Raw genomic sequence first — 22,128 nt, 5'->3', positions numbered from 1 at the left:
CTGGAACTATCACGAAGGTGGAATCTAGAAACAATGACTTTATGCATTCATAGTATGCTATGGGACTGTCCAGAGGCTTCCTCCGTGGCAAACTTGGCTATTTGAATGGATTCTTCACCTAGAAGTTCAGTATGAACATGGAACATTTCATTTCCCCAATGGAATATAAACTACGCAGCAACGACGTGAAGGAGTATTCAGTGTTTTGCCGGTGTAAATAATTTTCCCACTGGTAGATTAGCGCCAGGGCAACAACACGCAGATCCTATGGGGAAACAGACGAAACCAGCATGGCAGCATGGACTGTTTTATGGTCCGTGTGTGTAGGGGGGTCATTTGTTTCATACAACGTCTAGGGAGGCCGAGCTGAGGTTTTATGACGGTCACGTTGGATCACAGTGCATTTGGCGCGGGCTGTATTAAAGGTGAGGCCTGCGTCGGAATCGGGCACAACCATTGCCCCAGGTCAGGAGGTGATTTTGTTCTTTACAAACATGCTGGCGGAAATTCGAGTTGAACAAAGCTTGAATTAAGAATTTGGAGATTTTTTTTTCAAAGGGAAGTACATTCTGACATTTCAACAGGGAAATTGATTCCGTGGGGGCCTGAGGAATGCTCATCTCAAGACTGGCAATAAAAATGAGAAACACCTCCCGGGCGGCGTGTTATTTTGTTACTCAACTGTCTGAGGATTTTCCATGTAATTTCCCATGGGAAAATGGTTCTTGCAGCTTGAAAGGAGGCTAGTCTTTACGCCTCATGGAGGCTTTCCGTGTTTGAATGTCGGGCTCGACCTTACCAGAGGTGCCGGCAAATAGTTTGCAAGTCTGAAGCCAAGTCACAAGTGATTTGGTTCAGCCACAAGTCATTTGATCACAGGTAAAGTCAAGTCACAAGTCAATTTGGTCCAAAAATGGAGGTAGAATCACATGATGATTCTACCTCCATGGTCCAAACATAAGCAAGTAACACTAAGTCTTTTTGTCCAAGTACAAGACTTTCAATAGTCTGAGTCGCGCGATATGCGTGATTTCAAGCCACAGTTAAGTGATTCAGACTTGGCCTTAGGCGGACGAGACCGAAGTAGAAGTCGTGAACCGAACGAAGTTTTACGCTAATTATTTTAAGATATAAGTTGATAGGCTAAAACTTTAATTTAGTTGAGTAATTTTCTGACTTGCGTTGGTAACCGTCATAATGTTCAAGTCCAAGTTAAGTCAAGTCTAGTTTTGCAAGTCCAGTTTAAGTCACAAGACAAAAAAATGATATCTACAAGTCAAGTCACGTGTCACAAAACATGAGTCCATGGCAACTTGCTCAGTCGAGTCTAAAACTCTGGACTTTACTAGTACTACTTCCCTTTGAAAAATCGTCCAGAGGCACGATTATAGCCTTTATTCAAGTCGGATTTCCCCCAGCCTCTGTGTTGTGTAAAAAAAAATTGTGCCCAGGAGGAGTAGTTATCACAGTAGCGCCATCAAGCGCTCTAATTTTGCCAGACAAAATGGCGGCCTGTTTTTGTTGTTTCCGGTGTTGGCCCGGTGGAGGTTTTCGAAGCGGGCATGTACCGCTGAAAGAAATTCCGACTGTCACATTGGACACCTCACACATGGGTAAGACTTTGCCATGGCGTTCCGTGTTACATTGGCCTGTTTTAATTCTTGTGTTTTCGAAGGGAAATGTTTGTCAAGCCGGTGCAAGTTCATGATATTAAACTTCGAGATTACAGACAATACAGCCTTTACAGGTCATGTATTTTGACACTTTTTCGTGTTGCACCTGTTTCGTGATAACCATTGGTGTCCTCAATGCCTCCACCCCCACTGGGGTCTGACGTCCACCCCGCTCCCATGAACCCCACACAAAACAACATGAAAACAAGCCTTTTTTGCCACAAGCTCTAGGCCTAGTGGTCATTCTAATCAGCGTCAAAACACCGCCAACACGCGTCAACACATTGATAGTAACGTCAACACATCACCAACACTTACAAAATGCATGGAAAACAGAAAACAGACGTACCGAACTGTAATGTATACGCTTAGAAATAATTTCTATTTAATCGAGTTTACATTTTACTGCATTTCAAGGGATTTTTTTCACGCGAAAAAATTGTCTCTGAGCAGCGCCGCTGTTCGCCGCTATCTTGCCTTCTCAAAGTGTTTGGATCGTACCATGGTTTACTGTATAAAGGTGAACCCCTGTAGCGTAATGGTATGGTCCTTCTGATCAAGGCAACATGGCTACCGTCTTTCGTGGTTGTGCGGAGGGTGTTATTTCGTGAAATAAAATGGCGTTTCCCCCCAAATTTCGCCCACTGTTGTTAGCCAAATTGTATTTTAGGCATGATATTGCTATCGAATTGTGTTTCTGTAAACTTAGAATGTGATTTGGGTTTGTTGACAGTGTGTTGACGCTACTAGTACTATCATGTGTTGACGCGTGTTGACATTGTATTGACGTTAATTAGTACGACCGCTAGTAGTAGTAGTACATGTACATGATCACATGACGTTTTACAGGGCACGAACAGGGATTTTGTGGTTATGTACGCATAGAAATGCTACTCCATTCCCCCAAGAATTCTATTTAAGGTAGCTTACATATCTTCGTACTTTGTACCAAGAAAAAAACAGGCCCAAACCTTGCTGATTTACAGAAAAGGTGCAAATATGTCCCGATCATCAGCGTCTGAGAGAGTCATGAGGTTCACATGTGTACTTGTGACGACAAGCCATGACCAAATGGTTGACTACGGCTGCGATTGATACACAAGATATGGAGATTGGCTGCTGCCACTCTCTGTAAATGTTTATGTAATTCTTAGCCACAACTGGACTGACTTGTTGAAATGGCAGGTGGCTGTGGCCTGCTGGGGGTCACACCGATCAATCACAGGGCTCCTCATTATTTATGCCCAAATGGCAAGAGTGACAAGCAACAGCCATTGGGTCAGAGTGCACGTGACTGTGCTGTTGCACTACAGTTTCTTATTAGCCTATTTGTGGACCAAGTGCCATCTTGCACTTGGCTCGCTGCAGTCTTTGGAGCGACACTCTGCAGATTGCCTTTCCTGACATTTCGTTATCAATCATCATTGTTATGGCATTGACATGAACACGATGAAAATGAATGATAGGCCTAGCCCTATGCCTAGGCTACTGCGAGAACTCTAAGTCACTACATGGAGTAGTGACTTAAGAGTTCCTGAATTGGCCCTGTAGCCCTAGGCCAAATAAGCCCTAGGCTTTTGAGTCCGAGTGCCTTTCAACTTTTCAGACAGAATCACACATACAGGCCTAAGCCTTATCGCTAATACTGCATACATAGTAAATTTGCACAAGGGTAGAGAGGTACTTTTGGAAGGAAAAGTGTTCGCTTCTTTTTCCTTCCCACAATGTCTTTCTACCATTGTGCAAAATCACCATTAGCAATTAGGGTTATTGGCTACCAAAGCCAAAAGATCATGTTTACCATGTTTACAGATATGTGCCCCAAGGACTCACATTGAACCACCGAATGTATGACTCCCACAGGCCCACTTTGCCAGAAACCAGCAACTGGTCCATATATACTATTTTTCAGCTTATTTTGGCTGTCAGAAAAGGTAACTAACCATCTGTCTGCCCCTTCAAGTCCTCACACCACCTGTTTAATTGTTGTAATGACATTCATGAATGTACACGTATAGACTTACCGGCTCATGTGTAGCAGATGTGCATAATTATTGTTTATGCCTATTAGTGAATGTCACTTGAAAGGCATAATGGATGTTAGTGCATGGCCGTTTTTCAACCACATGCTTACAGCGTGTACATGGACATTCTGACTTTAATGTACATGTACTATGTGTACATATGCAGTGTTTTAGCCAGCCATATTTTGCGCAGGACAATTTAGTAATGGTGAACAGAGGGATTGAAGTGAATGGAGTCTCGTGGGTCACGGCCGGGGGTCCACTTAAGGGGACTCCAGATCACTTTTTTATTGAATTTTTCTTTCCAAGTTGATTAAGAGTTCAATTTTTTTTTTTAATTCTTCCAGGTAAAATTATGAAATTTTCATGGTGACTAATGTTTTTGAGGGGATTTTTAAGGATTTTTGTGCTGGTCGATTGGCTGTTTCATCAAGCTCAGTGCTGGACGGTAGCACGCTATGGTGGAGATCCCTGACTGGTGTCGACCAGCATAGCTACTGTGTACATGTGCATGTACAACGTGTACACAATGTCCATACATGTGCTGATTTTCAGTGCATAGATTTTGGGTGCCCATGATACATGTACATAGGACAATTTCAGTGGAAATGGACTTGTAATTAGTAAACAGTCTCTGAGGATGTGGGATATGCCAAAATCTCTGATTAAATGTATAAAAAAAATCAGTGAATGCATTCTTTAATTACTCAGTACTTGCATCTACACTGTGCTTTATTCAACTACGTTCTTAGATTTCCCGCTCGTGAATTTAATTTTTTAATTTTCACAAGATAAATTCTGGCAAATGTCTTCCTTCACATTTTGCAGGGAGCGACGTGGTCATCGTAAAATCAGGACGAAGAATATGTGGAACAGGAGGAGCCCTCGGCAATGCCCCACTAGTCCAAGACAAGGCTTACTTTGAAATGAAACTCCAGTCAACAGGTTTGTGTGCACAGACGGAGAAATAAATAGTTCACAAAGTACAATGTATTCTGACCTGCAGATTGGAGCAATCTGATGAGTACCATTTGAAATGGCAGAGGATTCCATACCGGTACCTTGTATTCCATGGAGTTTGGGTGTTTTGCCTACCTTGCACAAGGTTTGCAACATTTCCTCGGATCAGCTGATTTCATTTTTGACTTCACACTCCTGGCATTGCAAATCAAAAAACACTGTACAGTCTTGTAAAGACTGAAATTTTCCTTTTTTTGCCAAAGTCTTATGTATTTGCAGTAAATGTTCAAAGCATATTTTGAGCCGATGTTCAATTTGTTTTGCAGATAAAGGAAAGCAAACAGTTAAAAAAGGAAATCAAAATTAACATGTGCACGAGTGTCATGAGTGTACATGTACATTGATCAAACTGGTCAGTTTCTCATGTTTGTTACCTCTGAGCACCAACTTGCTGAGACTGGGAAAGGTTTACCAAAAAAAAAAAAAACGCTTTACCAGCCAAAAGTGAATATGTTGTGGAATCATTTCTGATAGATTTTCAGCTCTGTCTCTATGCTTGTTTGTTTGGCTCTACCATAATTTCTGCTTACCTCCAATGGTTCCTCCTCCGTATATCACCTCAAAAGATCTTAGGCCATGTCTGAATTACTGTGCTGCAGCTTGAAATTACACAACTCTACAGGAATTGGCTGCGGCCGCAACCATAGACTCATGTGTAATTGCAAGCCATAACCAGGCAATTCAGGGGCGGCCTTACTGTAAGTTGTTAACTCACTATTTGCAGGAAACTGGGGATTCGGTGTCGCTACCCGAAAATGCAATCTGAACATCCTGCCTCTGGGGAGCAAAGCAGAGAGCTGGATGCTGAGATCAGATGGTACCATTTACCACAACGGGGAGTGTCTGAATAAGCTGGAGGCAGAAATTGCCGAGGGTGATATCATCGTACGTCATTTTGTAGAGTATTTTGGAGATTCGCTCGTTTCTAATTTTCAGTTGAATGAACATAAAATCCTTGTGCACCTATTGCTGCCTGTGCTTGTTTACATGTAGGCGTAAGTGAAGCTTATCTGCAGGCTACTTGATACGAAAGTATCCTTTGAAACAGATCGGCCATAGCTTATTCTGAAGACAAGAACGAGTTCAGTTGTATAAGATTTCAAGTGGTTTTGACTGCATGGTCGTTTTTTTTTGTAGGGGATCACATTTGATCACATCGAGTTAAACTTTTACAAGAACGGTACTCCCCTCAATTTGCCTATCACAGGAATCCGTGGGACAGTCTACCCAGCAACATATGGTAAGCTCACTCCAAGAAGTACTCAAAATTATAGAATTTGCCGCTTCTTTTTTCAGCACCTTAGGGAGGTTGCATTTGGTTGAGGTCTACATCAAGAGTTCTCTACTTCCACCCTCGATTCTTTCAACCCTACCTTTACTGCCTCTTCAGTTTGTTTTTTTCTGATTGTTCATGATTGTACAAGTGAGGTGGTGGGCACTTATTAAAGTGCAACAGCAATTTAGACCAAGGGTGGATCTTGGGGTGGGGGGTCATCAAGGACCATGCCCAAGGCATTTGAAGCAAGGCGCAGGACAGAGAGAGCCCTTCCCTCCCCACCCCCGTTGTATTGGTCATTGTTCAACCAGAATCTCATGAATTCTTTTGAGATACCTATGGTGGATACATTAAGTAACAATAGTCTCAAGTGTCTACAGGGTTTGGACATGTAAGGGGGTACCCCTCCATCCCATATCCTGCCAGGTATAGCCCAAGGTCCAGGCTTTTAATGCATCCTGATTTTTTAAAACCGTTTCTCTCTTTTTTCTTACTGCTCTTCCTTACTGCTCTCCACAGTTGACGAGGGTGCAATTCTCGATGTGCAATTTAGTGAGTTCTACCACACACCACCAGCTGGCTTTGACAAGGTCATGTTTGAGCAGTCGTTATTATGACATTATTTTCATCCCACAAGGAACTGGGCAAGCCTGTTTTGCCGTTTCGCCGCCACTGGCATTTGCCTCTTGCCGCAACAACTCTGATCATGCAATTTGCTGAGACGTACCGTAATGCAGCTACAAACACAAATCGGTTACGCACTGGTACAAGTTGCTTCTCACATCCAAGCCACGGGATGCATGCCTTGTCCAGGAAGGATGTCTTTTTTGCACAGCTGCCCTCAATGCAAAGTTGTATGCAGTGTGGATGGTACTTTCATGGTTCAACTTGAGAAGGTGTCTGCAGTGTTGTACAGTACGTGTAGCCGACTACTTACTCCAGTGTCAACATCATCAAAGTGCATTTGCACGCAAGTTCAAAGAGCAAGTTCCGACACTATTGAGTTTGAGATTTCGACGTTGAGTCTGAACCATTCCAACTCGTCCGTTTTTGAGTCATTGTACTATGGCAGTGTAACATGAATGTATATTTGCTTATAGAGCCCATGCTTCAGAACGTTGGTCGATAGAGCCTTAATAAATGAATATTAAACACCAGCAGCACCTGAATGAGATTAACAACACTACACTGTGATTGATAATCAGTTTTTGGAGTGCACTTTGTAGGATTTGTCTATGTGTTTGTTTGCATGTACGGTGCCATCCAGGTATGTAGCAATGTAAAGCAGTGTTAGTACAGTGACATTCTGCAACCTGTCTAAAAGCTTGATATAAGGACACAGGTAGGTGCAAAGGGAACTTCAGGCAAAAATAATTAGAACTACTGTAAATTGTTGAACTTGTGTATCTGTACAGATCATAACGTAGCATGGTTAGGAAAGGTGAAAAGTGGTCGTCTGTAGTAGTGGTGCTTAATGTGATGCATAAGAAAATAAAGTAACACAAGTGCAGGTTTTGACCTTGGTGTTTTAAGAGGCTATGGTGAGTGATTTTGGCATGAAAAATTCCCTAATCAATGAAATTGGTTAGATACGGTATTTCTTGTTTGCAGTGCAGGTTGTGAAGACACTAGACTTGCTGGGGTCCACACATTTTTCCCCCTTCTAAAAGGAACAGTTTTGGGGGGCTTTGTGGGGTAATGATTATCCATCACAAAATGAAGAGGAACAGCCAAGAGAATCATCAAAAATCTCAGTGGAGTATTCACACTGTAAGGAAAATGAACTGTGTGCGAAAGCCAATGAGTATCTACCCGAGGTGCACAATGTTGATGTGTGTACATGTACAGTAAATCCAATCCCAGGGTTATGACAGGCACTACCCACAGTAGGCTAGCAGCTTCACTTGCTATGTGATCTGTAGAGTGAAGCAAGCTCTTTCTGCAGGATGCATTAAATTTGGGCAGTTTTGTAGAAGAAATTTCAGCGATGTGAGGTGCAGTGTCTGAGCTACCCACCTGTCCTTAGCAACGGCAAAACAAATTTGGACAAGCCGTTTTTTTGCGTGTTCAAATTTTACAAGCCCTCATTTTTTCATAAACCTTGAACCCTTGTGAGCAAATCCTCACGTTTCTCCAATAGATTGGGTACAGGGGAAATACGGCCTCAAATAGCACCTACATGTACAGATTTCAATTTCAAAAATTTACTGGGCCAGACAGTTTTGACCTTGGCCCAGGCTGTGCTTGGAAATAAGATAATTGTCCCGGTTGGATTTAAAGCCAAATGCAGAAAGGTTTACTCCTAATTGAACTCGGTTAAAATAGTCTTTACACAAAATATACCAGTACCTTTGGATGCGCATACATGTGCATGCTGTAGGCTCTAGTCTTCTTGTTTCAGGACTGTTGCAGTACATGTATATGCATGTACAAATTATATTTAAATCAGAGGATTGAGGACTGTTCATAGGGTTAATATTTACATGTAATTCATTTAGTGAAGTAGTTTGAGTATGAGATACATGTGTGCTTCAAAACTGCTGTCAGGAATGATGTGGGATAGTATGATGGTTAGAGTTTTATTTTATTGGGATAAACTTTTACAATTAGATGACGACTGCTATTTTGAAAAGATGAAACTTACCTGCCAACTGGCCTCCCATTCAAGATTTTCTCATGGATATGAATGCCTAGGGTAAATGGCAGTATGACTTCACCGAAAACGCCATCCTGCAAAGTGTCTTGAAACAAGCGTACATCTGAAGTGGCAATGTTAGTGTATGTGTACATCGTATTTATTGAGGGATGCAAAGCACTTCCTTGGGGGAGGAGGGAAAAACCAAACATGGGGGGGTGTGCCAAGTAGAAGAGTTTTGGGCCTAAAGAAAAGTGTGCATAGTTAACGATTATATGATTATGCCCTGTGAATTTATCACTGTAATTCCTCAAAACAGAAAGTAGCCCCCGGCTCTAATAGAGTACATTGTATAGTATGTCTCATATGGCAAAGCATGTCACTGGTAAGGCCAAGAAGGTCGGGGGGAGAACATTTTGTGGATTTTTTACCACATTCATGGCTTTTGCATGCTTTTAGACAAAACAGAAAAGTCAAATTTTAAATCAGTAAAAAGGACAAATTGTTCAGTAGACACCATGTGAGATTATCCACCAAGGGAGGAGGCATCTTTGCGGCATGTGAACATTTCCTTTGCACAGGCCACAGAGGCACAATTTTTACTTTGAGGGATGAATGTGCTGATAGTGCTGTGTGGAAAGTACATGTTTATGTAGGAAGAACCTCGGTTGTAAATATAGTAAATCGGTATGCACTGGGGTTTTTTGGGTGGAAGTGTGCTACATGGTATATGTATTTAAAGATCCAGCTTACAGAAATACCCATATTAGGCAGAATCACTGAGATAGGAGAAATAGATCCCTATTTTGTGATTTTTTTACAAGATGATTTTTTACAGACAGAAATACTCATTTTATTATCCACCGCTATATACATGTAGCATGCCAGATATTTGTTATGAGGTTTTTGCAGATTTATGCAAATTGTGTAACCTTTTGGCAACGTTGTTTTTCATGCATTAAAGTGGAGCACCTTAACCTTTTCTAGGGCAGTGTTGCCTTTAAAAGTTGTGTACGTGTCAAGGTAATGTATAAGGAATATATGCCAACAGTTCAGCATTAAATGTTATGCAAAGTGGACTTCGCAAGTTGGAATCCATGTGTTGTGTGTATGATTGGTCAATTAGTTTCACATGTGCATGTACATGTCTTTTACCACAGTATCCAAAAGGAAAGTGCAAGTACTGTCAGCCTCCGATTGTCAGCAAGAGAGCTGAGACAAAGGAAGATCCCAAATTTGGACCTACCGTACATGTAAATTGCCAAAGCATTCACTCGATGTTAGTAATTCATAAAAAGGGAACAACTTGCTGTGCTTGATGAAAAAGCAAGATCTCTCTCCCTCCAATAGCTCTACATGTGCAATCTAGTTTACAAAATTCAGAGAGGAAGGCTACAGAACGTGTTAGCCCCCTACATGTACCTCCGATGACTTGATGTTAACCACTACACACTATTGGTGGGGGGAAAAAATGAGATAAAACACAAAACAACCTCCTCCCCATCCCAACCCCCCCCCCCCGAAAATTACAAAAGACAACACTAACAAAAACTGAAAATAATCCAAAGCATGACAAGCAATTCTACAAATTAACGTCTCTTAATATTCAACTATACATACTCCAAGGTGTTTCAAGCAGAGGACAATGATGTGATGCCTTTTCGATTCTTTCTATACTGTCTTCCAAACGGGAAAAGGAAATTTAAAGGATTCAAAAAGAAAGATGTGACGGATGTTATTTGTGAACCCACACATCAAGACCAAAGATTTTGTTCGCAGCACAAAGACAAAAATAAGCAACCGCTTCAACTGAAAGGCAGTTGAAGTTGTAAGTCAAGTGTTGTCCAGCCATTAACGTCTAGGAGTGCGTGTACAGTATGTATGTGCATATATGTAGGTATGCAGGGGGCAATGTGACCAAACAAGGGGCAGAGTGTGCAGTGAAGTGGTTCCCTGCATCTTTGTTTCAAAACATCGCATGGCAACAGATCTTAAATGTTCATTTGGAAGAGAGCCGTGGTTAAAAGACATTTGAGGGTGTGAAAATAACAACCACATAGTTTCTGGTAAGTCTGACAAAGGTTTCAGGCTGTTTTAGCTATCAAACGAAAACATCTTTTAGGCTAATTTTACGGGCACAATACGCAACTGAACCAGGCTACAGCTGTCACCCAACAATCACCTCCCTTATGATGGAACACTTGCGTAGGCACTCTTGTTCATGTACTGTAACAGCAACATATAGCACAAAGTAGGTCCAAGTAAGTTTCTTGGGGTCTTAGTGTGGTCACTGAATACACAGAGGCAATGATCTCCATGCATAAGCACAGTCCTCTGCCAGGCACTGAGACCTAGACCAGGTCAGTGGATCATCCATAACATGTGTCAGATATTCCACACAACATGCTGTTGAACTGGTACGGATGGACATGCCTATGGTCTTTTTTGTTCCATCACTATCACACTTTCTCAACTGAATTCAATTCAAAAGGGTTGTAGTCACCCGTTAATTTTTTTATTTCCATATCCATAACCAACTACGTGTACATTCCATATCTGTAACCAACTACGTGTACCTAAGTATTGGTCAAGACAAGAGGGTACACGCAAGTCCATAGTGCTGATTGTCTTTGTAGGCCTTAGCAGATCCCTGGCAATGAACGGCGAGTGCTGCTTTCCTTCCACCTTTATCGGCAGAGAAATGAGCCAAGCCAAGAGAAGGCATTTGCTTACTGCCAAACAGGTGCTGCCACTGACAAAAATGCTACCTTTGAGGTAACCATGGCAACCCCGAGAGGGTGTGGTGAGCCTCTCCTCCATCCCAGGGTCTCAATCATCAGCAAAGGAAGGAGGCCAGCGGAGGGAAGGGGTTCTGTTTACTCACAACCAACTTCTGGTGCTGATGGGAGATATAACCCTTGATGTAACCCTGTAAGCAGAAAACATCACAAATACGCACAAAGATTTCAAATACGCATTGTTTCCCCAAACAAAAATTCATTACATTTCAGAAATATAAATCCAAAGTAATCACTTTGACAGTTTAAGTGATCAAAGCAATATAGAGGCATTTTTATTTTTCTCAGATCATTCCTTTTTCATGCACGGTTTCAGAAGCAAACAGCAAAACGTTGGGTAAATTATAGCAACAAGCAGCCAAAAAAAAAGTCACCAGCCGGCAGATCGTTGATGAACAAACCATATACAAAATCAGTAGCAGTAATGCCCACAAATTCACATTTTAATAACTATAATACCTTCTCACTTCTATTTCAAGTTAAAATACTCTCTCGAAGGTTTCGTCACACATGTATTTATTTCAACAAAGTTTGCATCAATACATCATTATTACAAAGACTATTATCTTGGTGCATTCATTTTTTTTGTTAAAATGCTATTTCCATATTCCAGGATGGATTCTATGTTGAACTTTTGGGCAAATCAGGTGCCTTCAAGGGTCTGGAATCTGCTTCAATCAAGCCTCCATTGCAAGGTTTTCTCATTTAAAAAGAAAATTCTCCCTTCTTTTTTCATGAATTTGCATTCAAATATTCAAATTCGAAAAATAATAATAATTATGCAACAACAACCTGGACTTTTTTTTGTTGCTGCATAAAAATAACAATCAAATATTCAAGATTCGATTGAATATTCGGTACAGCCCTATAAAGCAACTCTATGTACCAATAACTATTTTTTCTTGTGCAATTAAGCATGCATTCCTGAAAGTCACATGAATATGACATTATCTCTTCTATGCCAACTTAAAACCCTGTGCTCTTTCTTGGACTCACCTGGTAGATAAGATTCGCCAGAATGCACTCCACTTCGGCAGAGTCTACATCTTCAATTTCTAGGTAGGTCAGCACCACAACAAACCTGTTGATGCTGAGCTGGAATGACTCAGTGAGCATGTATCTACAGCGGGCAAAGATGTGTACATCAATTAACCAAAAACGTCCAGTTTTATTAGGTTGAGTGAACGATCACATAAAAGTTGGTTAATAGAAAACTGTAAGGGCTAGCAGTGTTCATAATGCTGTAATCTTTCTTGGCAGTTTGTTCAACCTACAACTTGAGCCATGGCCTTATTCAAGAGTTGGCCATCTTGAATCGAGAGCAAGGCGATCCCTGTAAACATTTGCTAAACAATAGATATGTGCGGGAACAAAGACGCACTCTGACAGATAGTGCCAAATTACAGATAAATAAGTCACATCACTTTTATTGTCTGAGGAAAAATTATTTTTCAAAGTGACAAGTAGTCAACCTCCATACCATTTCAGAGTGTTGGATAAATAGAGTGGATATGGGGAACATGATCCAAAATGGCCATCTCATAAACAAAGACCATAAAAACTACATATGTATTTCTACATGTTATCTAACTTTCAGAAGCAGGTCCACCACAGGTGTTGGGGGATGTGTATATAGGGTCCACTGCCCTACCACAGAGCAACTTATATTTTAGCAGAGTAAGACATGTCAACCTTTTTGACGAGCTGGCACAACTCTCTGTCTAGTTTACAAAGCACAGCATCTCACATGACAGCAGCCAACAATTGTTAAATACTTTATACTAAGGGGATTTCAAAAGTGCGGAGGCTCTGTTTGTAAGGCACTACAAAAACTTACATACTCTACATGTACACTGTAGATGACTTCATTCTGATGGGTAGGTGCAGGTGTACGAAACATGAAAATGACAGCACTATGAAACTAAAGGGCTAACTCACACTTTCTTGAACAGGTTGCGGTAGGTGATGATTTTCAGCTTGTCGACAATGAGGTAGACACCACACTTGGCGAAGAACGCTTCGTGAGTCTCGATGGCACTGTTGAGGAGTTTCAGGTCGCCCTGGATGACGGCCCGGGCCACATCCGCAAACTGCATCAGGTCGTACTTTTGAAGGAGCTCGATCTTTGGCATTTGACCCTGTGATGGGTGCGACAAGAAATGGCATATGGCCTGTTCTCTGACCCTTGGTGAAATGAAATGCACTGCCTCTGTGTTAACACAGAGCAGGAGCAGTTTGAAGGACCCACTGCCATACTTACAGGTCATGTGCACAAGTTTAGAACCACCTATACAAAATGCATTAACCTGAAGAAAAACCAAACTTAAACCTAGCAATCATGGCAACTTATGTTTTTTTCAATGTGTAATCTCAGTATCTTGGTTAAACAGCTATTCGACTATATTTCCATGATTTGAAATGATAACAGTCTAATATTTAGTGTGCCCTCGTTTATTTCTGAACACCCATGCTTTCATTTCGACAAAATGCCATACAAGACTTGCCTTTGCAAAGAATCTCATTCAAATGGGTATATAGAACTACACGGATGTTATGCACCTCTGTAAAAACATATTAGGTAATCATTCAATGAGGCAATGTAATGCAGTCCCATTGACAGAAATCCCAATAAAATTCCAGGTGGACTTAAACTTTAGCAAATGGCTGTAGCTGGGCACTACAGCCTTGCTATTTCTTGCAGTAAGGCTTTCTTTGTGCAAATTTCACAAAGACTTAAATGAGCCCGTAATTCTTAACTACTCCAGAAGCAAATGTGGTATCACAAATATAGTAGGAGGCAATTTGTGTATTTGAAATGCAAATGTCAACAAATGTTACTTTAATATGCCTCATGCAAAGAAGTATGCAGGCAGTTTTTGTACATCAAGGTCTTTGTAATTAAGAGGCAGTTCACGGCTCAACAGCAATTAAAGGTTGACTATTAAACTTTACATATTCTGGTCCGTTTTTCATCAAAATCAAAGCAATATCAACAAAGTGAGAAATGCATTTATTTTGGCATAACATTTTTAAAATGGAGCTGGCATCAGGGTGATTTAAAGAAATGAAATTGATGCTTTGCAAATGGATCCAAGATTAAGGTCAGGGGTAGAGCTAGCTTTGGTGCTTACCAGAAGCATTTTGACGGGAAGGAGGTAGATCAGGATGAGCCTTTTGTTTTGTCTGCTCGCTCCATGGCATCGCTGGAATGCAAAGGTTAAGAAGTCTTCAGCTGCACATGAAATAAGAAGGAAGCAAGAAGGAAGCTCAATGGCGTTAATGAATACTGTTCAACAATTCACTCAAAGTTGACTTTCATTCAGATAATTTGCACCCAACACCATCAAAATCGAAATAGTACACAACTGTGCACCAATGTCAGTATCGATACATACGTGTATTAGCGTAAAGAACATCACAGTGGGTCGGTTTCAAGTAACTCTCACACAGAGAGGTTTAACATTTAAGCCTGCACATGTACGCGTACGCAAAGCCAGCCACGGTGGTTATCAGATACCATATCAACTATACAAACAACCCCATGCTTCCGTGAACTCACCGCTCTTGAAGTCACTGTCAAACATGGCCTTCCTGCCTACGTAGTACCTGTACGTGACCCGCTGGGAGATGCTGAACTGGTCCTTGAGACTGGAGCTGTCGATGGCTCGGATCAGCGGCTTACAAAGCTGAAGATTGTTGGTCTGGTTATTTAAGGAAAAAGTAACAGGTGGGTACCAACTCTCGTTTTACTCAGAAATTCATTCCTTTCTGTCTGCCCTATGGCCACCTGGTGAAGTATTAAGTAATGACCTGTAGCTAGCGTGCCAAGGGCACAACTTGTTTGGGTTTTTTTCGTAACTTGTGCATTACAAGGTTTATGAGTTGGCACCAACGAGAATGCATTCAACAGTGTTTATCAAATTCTTTAATACTGATGATTCAAGTAGGCATTTCTTGTCTGAGAATAACAATGGTCTTCACTTATAGGGTGCGTTCGTGCCATTACTCCTGTTAACACGAGTAGGATGCGTGTGCATTATACTTGTGTACAGGAGTATACTCCCCCTCTAGCGACAGTATGCTCTCGCTAACCCTCGGGTCGTACTTCAGCCGTTCGAGTACTCAGGAGTATACTCGTGTTAACATGAGTTGCTTGCTCTAACGCACCCATGAGGTTTTTCAGTGCATCTGGGCATGGAAGGCACTGAACGTAAATGTTGAAGAAACCATACTTGTCAACCACTTCCTGCCAGGGGACCTGGTATCCGGTACCTTATGTTTATAAGCGTAGAAAGGGAGCCTGAAATCAGACAAAGGAGCCAGGTCTAGTAACAAAAGACCGCACTCTGAACAAAAGACCAAGCTGCTGGGACTTGAAGAACATTTTTTTAGTTGTCAATAGCGGAGGTAATCTGTCCTTTTTTTGACACACTATGCCACTATTTGTGGCATCCAATTTGAAGGATTACAACCACGGACGAAAGCTCTCCAGTACTGCAGTGCCGAGCAACACAATACTGCTGCACGCTAATATGGCCCCATTGAAAAAGACACCAGTAGCGAACTACTCTAGTTTCGAGAACAACAGAAAATTACGCAACACCGCACAATCGGGGCTCTCTTTAGGCAGCAGACCTAGCTGAAATATATGGGCGCCAATAGATGTTGCCTGTCAAATTAGAGTAGCCACCAGACAGTCATTTGTGTGGGTGTAAACGTCCAGTAAATGAAGTATTAAATTTCTGAAGAATTTTGAAATGTAAAATTCATGAAAAATGCCCGTATTTCTGCAAGGCCATTTTAATTGAACCCAGCGCGAAGTGGTTAACTTTAGAAGACTGAAGTGGAAGGTGACCTTTTCAAAGCAATTGCTTACCGCGGCCACTGGTACATGTATGCCAGATTATGATCCTCTATTTCAAGTTCTTTTATCAACGATGACATTGAAAGCATTTCCAAACTTTGAACATTCCTGTTCTTTTTGGAAAGAACATCATACATTATGAACTGAAAAAAACAGCGTTTCCAACGTTTCCTAATGTCACTGGTACTTCCACAGGCAAAAGTTCCGATTTGGGAACAGCCAGGTTTTCACGCATCCCACTTGAAATGAGTGCAAATTCCAAGAGGTTATATTATTTCTGATGAAATAAGCAATGTTTGGATTTGAGGGCGAGGTGTTTGCCTTTGTTTTACAAGCCAAAATAAAAAATCCCTGAAATATTCATTTCATCCCATGGTTTTTATTTGTATCTCTTGTAGCAATATGCATACATGGCCATCAAGGTTCTACTGTTTTGATCTGCAGTTCATTTTAACCATGCTATTCCCAAGGGTATAAGATACCAGGGTGCAGCATCACCTAGCACACCCAAATGTATAGATTACCGTTATACCTTGAAGTAAATTTTGAAGAGTTGATTCACCAGGTAGAGCATCCCCCACTTTTTAGAGTCTTCAACTGCTGCTCGACTAAAAGACAGAATACAAAGAGATTTACTTTTGAGCCAAAGCACCAAGGCTTAATTTGTTGACAGACTGGATGACACATGCACCTTGGGAACAGTCTTGGACCCTTTTAATACTTTTATAGCTTCCTCTTTTTCCAAATACTCCAATGCCTACTCATCACGTCCAAAATCCAAAGCCTGCATTCTCAGATCCACATAATATCTGAATTGTTTCCGTAAAAAGTAATGAATTTAAACAACAAGGGCTGAAAACCAGATTCTTAATCTTGTACTGCATAAAATGCATAAGGATGAGGTGATTGGTGGCAGAAATCACAGGTGGAGATTGTCAACCGTGAAACTTAAAAGAGGTCTCTGGAAGGCAAACACTAGCCGAAACTTTTCCATAGTGAACGCCCCCATCTGCTTTACAGATCTGTTTATTTACCTGTCGGCTGCGCATATTCTGAAGCACCCCATCAGGGTGTCGGCTGCTTTCTCCAGTTTCTCCCCCGGTTTGCCCTTGCCTCTCTTGGCAAGTTGCGCATCGGCCTGAAGGGAACAACAATCAGACCGACCACACAGCTTACAACCCATTCCAAGGCACTTGATGTAGTAGATACAGAGAAGGCCACAAACTATTACAACATGGTTCTTCTGTCATCCTACATCCTTGATGCTGGTTATTTGCTGCCCATTACTGAAAGCACTGTGAGATTTTGGCATGATTTAAACAGCATCGCTTACATGTATAGTAATCATGCTCTCTATCTTCCACATGCTTAATGTGGTAGCAAGCACTAGCAATGGTTTAGGCAGAACTTCACGCTGCATGTTTACATTTCTGCTGATGCACATCATCCAGGACAGGCACTTATGCCATTTAAGTAATTCTACAGCACGTACATTTTGGTTAAGGATTATCTGGCAAAACCCAAAGGCACAGTGTATGTAGCCTGCCTCCACTGGTCCCACTGGAAACAGAACACCTGTTCTGACACTGCAGTGTCTGAGGCCTTCCGCTCACTGACACTGCGATCTTCCCCTCCCAGGTGGACCCCTACTGCCTGGTGTGCAACAGCTTTGAGTTTGTAATGCCCTCATTAACCTACCCTGTCATCACCAAAGAGGCTGTTCAAGGATCTCTGAGGATGTGCTGACTGAAACATCAACTGACTGCCCCACATGCACATTGACATCGTCAACAGGCCTGTGTAGCGACGATGCCACATCTTTCCCATGGAGTTCATGACCGCGAGCCTCCACTGACTCCATAGAAAGTGCACACGTAAACAAAGTGTGGCCTGTTCATTACACAGGCCTCTAATTTCGTTATTCCATGCAAAGAAAACCCTAAAAAACGACAGTTTTGAGCATACTCACGCTGTTGGCAAATAACCTCAGGTCAAGAGTGACTCCATACATGATCGGTAGAGCCCTGCAAATGATGCACATTCAAAATTGCCAGGTCAAAGCTAAGGCTGCGGTTTGCATATGACTTGAAGAACATTCACGGAAAAATATAATTTTGGTCGTCATCAACCAAATTAAATTATTTAATTCTAACAGTAATTCTAATCCCTTGAGCTTCAAGATAACTGTGAATTATGAGCACAAATGAGCATAAGAAACAAAATGTTCATAACTTACCAGTTCTCATCTTTGTGGCTCTGGAATATTTTGTTAAATGATCTGACGATTAGGTTAAAGTTAACGTATCTACTGTGATAAAACTGCACTCATCATGCATGCATTTGCTGAAAACTGTCATAATGAAACCTAAGCTTCTCTTTTTCCCAATAATGATTGCATTTGAGCAAATAAACTAAGAATAATTTTATACAAACTTATTTCTAATTCTTCCTAAGGACGGTTTCCTGATCCTTTAAAATTCACAGAATTAGATATAGACACTTGAAAAAAAAGATTTAGAAGGTTTCAATCGAAAATGGTAAGTCTTTCAAGTGATGTTTTCCAAATGCGTGAATAATGCTGGCCAGTCCATACACGCTCATGTGTAAGGATACTGCACAACTACGGACTGGTAGGCATAGGCTTCCACAAAGTCATGGTTGGCAACACACTGGATACATCTGAAACACAACCATCAGGCAAATGAAACAGTCAAACTACATGAAGGTAGCTACACCAAGCAGACGGAAAGTATATTCTCGTGTTTTGTAACAACAGACTTTTCCAGCACACTGCCAAATCCAACAGTTAGACTAAAGGTCAGTGCACATCAGGAATGCCACAAAGCACTCTGTTTTTGATGACCATGGGGGGTCAATCAGTGGGGGACAAGTAGGGGGTATCATATCACTTATCTCTTCTCTACTTTCTTCCCTACAATTGATTTATATTTCATATAAAAATTATTTGGAAAATGAAATAAATCTTGAAAGTGGATTTGCTAAAAAATTAGTTAAAAGGGTCAGAAATGGCCTAAGATCGCACCACAATGCATCTAGAATCCAAATTTCCTGAGGCGTTAAGTGGGCCCCGGAACCCATGTTGTTTAATAGAGCTTTGCCCTTTACGCTAACATGAGTTCTAAATGTTCTGATCGAAGGTATGCCCCCCACCCACTTTTGAAAAGAGACTGACACCCATGTCGGTACTCTTGTACCTCACTTTGACAGATGAAGATGTCACAAATTACAAGAAGTCTTAGGGTCTCCAAATAATAGCCTTGTAACTCACTTCAAATGTGCAGCAATCATCTCATCGTAGGGCTGGTCGAACCACTGCTCACACTGGCTCTCTGGACTCTCCAGTCGCTGTAACTTTGGGTTGGCAATGTGGGGATGCTTAAAAGACAACAGTTCCTTTTATGTGGGAAAAAAGGCAACAAAAAGAGGCCCTTTAATGTAGACAATGATGTACACCATGCAAAGTTGAAATTATAATCTGATGGTTTATAATTCGATACAGCCAAACCAAAAGGCAGAACGGCGGAACAATGTTTTGGACTTATTTGGAATATAGAAAACAATACAATTGAAAGCTTATTCTATACATCATGCAGAACTTGTTTTCTTATAGTATTTCATTTATAAATACTGATGGCCAAAAACTGGAAAATTGATAAGCAAGATACATATATTTGGGGCAACTTTCAAAAACAGCCAAATCCCAGAAATGCATTGAAATTCACTTGGAAAAGAGCAATATATACCTGTATTTGCTACATTAGTAAAATAACAGGCTGTGTACAGAGATCAAGTCCAACAAACGTTGTGACCACTAGACTTCTTGGGCATCATGTGCACATACATCAAACCCGTGGCAGGTAATAGAATTATTTCTGCTGCTGGAGACTCGGGCAGGGGACAGCATTTTCAGTCCATCAGCCCTCCCAACACTTCTTTCTTTTAAACCCTAACAGTCCTGAATCCTCCAATTTTAATAAGATTTTGCACACACCCTAGGGAGCTAGGGTTCACCCTAACCCCCTAGGTACCATTGAAATCCCGCATAACCTTGTTGGGTTCAGGATGGTTGCCCCGATCTTGAAGTTCCTTATTTTGTACCTCTGTTTGTACAAATCCCCAGGAATGCCTCACAGAGATCTGAATACACTGTATTCTGTCATTGAGATCTCGGTGCAAATGCAAGCATTTGTTTCTATTTCAACCTACCGCTGCTGTTGGGCCATCTCTCCTGTTGAGGGCATTTTCAAGCTGTGGGCAAAGAAATGTACACTAGTTTAAACACAATATGCAAAGGAATTTATCAGTTCATACATGCTGAAAGTGTTAAGTAATAGCTATCTCTGATTTGCAAGGTTACCATACATGTACATGCAGGAATGACCCTGATGAACATTCAAAAACTGATGGCTGCATTCGCACCATACACGTGGGCCGACTCAGAGCACACAAAAATGTCGTACACACACATTACTCTCAGATCACACTGTGCACACAGAAAATGTTTCCATCAACTTTTATCCCGAGTGTGCATACAGAACCTTGAATAGGGCCAACATGTACGATTACATGTGCATGAACCTGCCTACTCCTGGCATGCCTAGTCTGATGGAAAGCATGCTTTCCTTCTCCGCGGGTCACATTTCTGGGACTGTTCACAAGGTCTGGAGTATGTTAACATAGGTGACATCCCAGAACACAGCACCAGGTTAACTTCTGGCAAGTTTGGGGACTAAACCCTACATGTAAGCAATCATTGCTGTCACAGCCCAATACTAGGGGGAGTCTACTGGACTACCTCAATCCCCTAGCTCAATGCTAGTGGGGACTTTATGAAACAGGGTCCTATCAGCCCCATATTTCTCATACATCACTACTCAAGTGAACTTTTCACAAATGTAACAGTTTCTGTGTTTGAAATTTTGAATTTTTATTCATGACAGACACCCAAGATTACCCCAAGATCTGTGGGAGCAGACATACGTCGGACCCCACGGGGGTAACCCAAGATACATGTATGATGTATGGTTTGATAAATGGTAAGAATAATAGAGATCCAATCACTTTTTTCCCTTGCAGCGGTTTATTAATAAGCTAGGCCTACAAGAAAGTGATAACATGCCCCAAGAAGTCAAATTTAGCAGTGAAAATGTTGAATCATTTACTTCGAACATGTCGTCGCCGAAAACACTTACATGAAGGCCTAGCTAAGCTAGGCTACAGACTTAAAATTGCAGTGCACATGGTGCCAATTAAGTGATCAGATAATGTCCGTATATGTGGAACTCTTTCAAGAAACCTTTTCTGCAAAGTCCCCTCCCTGTTCCAAATTTGGGTTTAGGACTGGGAATGCACAGGTAGGCCTACATACATACATGTAGGCTACATGTCTTGCCGAGCAATGATAATGTTAGTCTACATGTATGTCCGGAAACTGGTAAATCTCGTTCCCATCTACACTGTAACTCAATAGGCCTATTTACTTGCCACTAACAAACGCAATTTGACGTTAATTTCGTTTCATGAGGAGTTATTCTAAACCTCCATACAAAAATGTGGCAAAGCAAACAGTTATCAAAAGGCCAAACCTGCTGCAGGTATTGATTTAAACTTGAGTGCGCCATTTCAGCTTTGCAGGGTCCACATGTCAACGAGCTGGCCATGTCCATCAGAGCTGTTTAGCGCCCCCACCGGGGCAAGCAATCAATACAAATCAAAGTATGATAAAAGACAACGATGCCGCGGCGCAAGCATGGAAAACAGAAACTTTAAAGGTGCCACTTATATTATACGCCGATAATATACTGAAGGATAGCCCTA

The 22,128-nt window shown here is 41.4% G+C and overlaps 2 protein-coding genes across 3 annotated transcripts; one reads left to right on the top strand and one right to left on the bottom strand.

The window, feature by feature from the left end:
- Positions 1-68: 68 nt before the first annotated feature.
- Positions 69-9,726, top strand: spryd7 (SPRY domain containing 7). 2 transcript variants are annotated; one of them, XM_087145507.1, is made up of 5 exons: positions 69-425; positions 4,526-4,642; positions 5,442-5,602; positions 5,855-5,957; positions 6,513-9,726. In XM_087145507.1, exons 1-5 carry the CDS (start codon positions 377-379, stop codon positions 6,608-6,610), a joined length of 528 nt encoding a protein of 175 aa, XP_087001633.1. In that variant the 5' UTR covers positions 69-376; the 3' UTR covers positions 6,611-9,726. The 2 variants fall into 2 exon arrangements, with proteins under 2 accessions (XP_087001633.1, XP_022102011.2); XM_022246319.2 differs by lacking the exon at positions 69-425 and adding an exon at positions 1,463-1,613.
- A 482-nt stretch (positions 9,727-10,208) lies between these two features.
- pcid2 (PCI domain containing 2) lies at positions 10,209-22,013 on the bottom strand. Its single transcript, XM_022246317.2, has 13 exons — positions 21,897-22,013; positions 20,518-20,559; positions 19,580-19,704; positions 18,904-18,969; positions 18,527-18,568; positions 18,260-18,314; positions 17,325-17,428; positions 16,823-16,898; positions 14,986-15,127; positions 14,558-14,658; positions 13,365-13,564; positions 12,423-12,546; positions 10,209-11,557 (listed from the first exon to the last, which is right to left on the bottom strand). The coding sequence occupies exons 1-13, from the start codon at positions 21,975-21,977 to the stop codon at positions 11,465-11,467; spliced, it is 1,251 nt and encodes a 416-aa protein (XP_022102009.2). The 5' UTR covers positions 21,978-22,013; the 3' UTR covers positions 10,209-11,464.
- Between the last annotated feature and the right edge of the window lie 115 nt (positions 22,014-22,128).

Source organism: Acanthaster planci, linkage group LG14 (genome assembly GCF_054643075.1).
Source record: "Acanthaster planci isolate LZ-2023a linkage group LG14, COTS_SCS, whole genome shotgun sequence".
Classification (NCBI taxonomy): Eukaryota; Metazoa; Echinodermata; class Asteroidea; order Valvatida; family Acanthasteridae; genus Acanthaster; species Acanthaster planci.
This window is presented reverse-complemented; position numbering and strand designations above follow the sequence as displayed.

Coding starts and splice junctions, on each gene's coding strand:
- spryd7 (XM_022246319.2), top strand. CDS start 1,505: ATGGCGGCCTGTTTTTGTTGTTTCCGGTGTTGGCCCGGTGGAGGTTTT. Junction 4,643..5,441: donor AATGAAACTCCAGTCAACAG/GTTTGTGTGCAC, acceptor CACTATTTGCAG/GAAACTGGGGATTCGGTGTC. Junction 5,958..6,512: donor AGTCTACCCAGCAACATATG/GTAAGCTCACTC, acceptor TGCTCTCCACAG/TTGACGAGGGTGCAATTCTC.
- pcid2 (XM_022246317.2), bottom strand. CDS start 21,977: ATGGACATGGCCAGCTCGTTGACATGTGGACCCTGCAAAGCTGAAATG. Junction 20,560..21,896: donor TAAATCAATACCTGCAGCAG/GTTTGGCCTTTT, acceptor CTTTGCCCACAG/CTTGAAAATGCCCTCAACAG. Junction 18,315..18,526: donor AGCCACAAAGATGAGAACTG/GTAAGTTATGAA, acceptor CATCATTTGCAG/GGCTCTACCGATCATGTATG.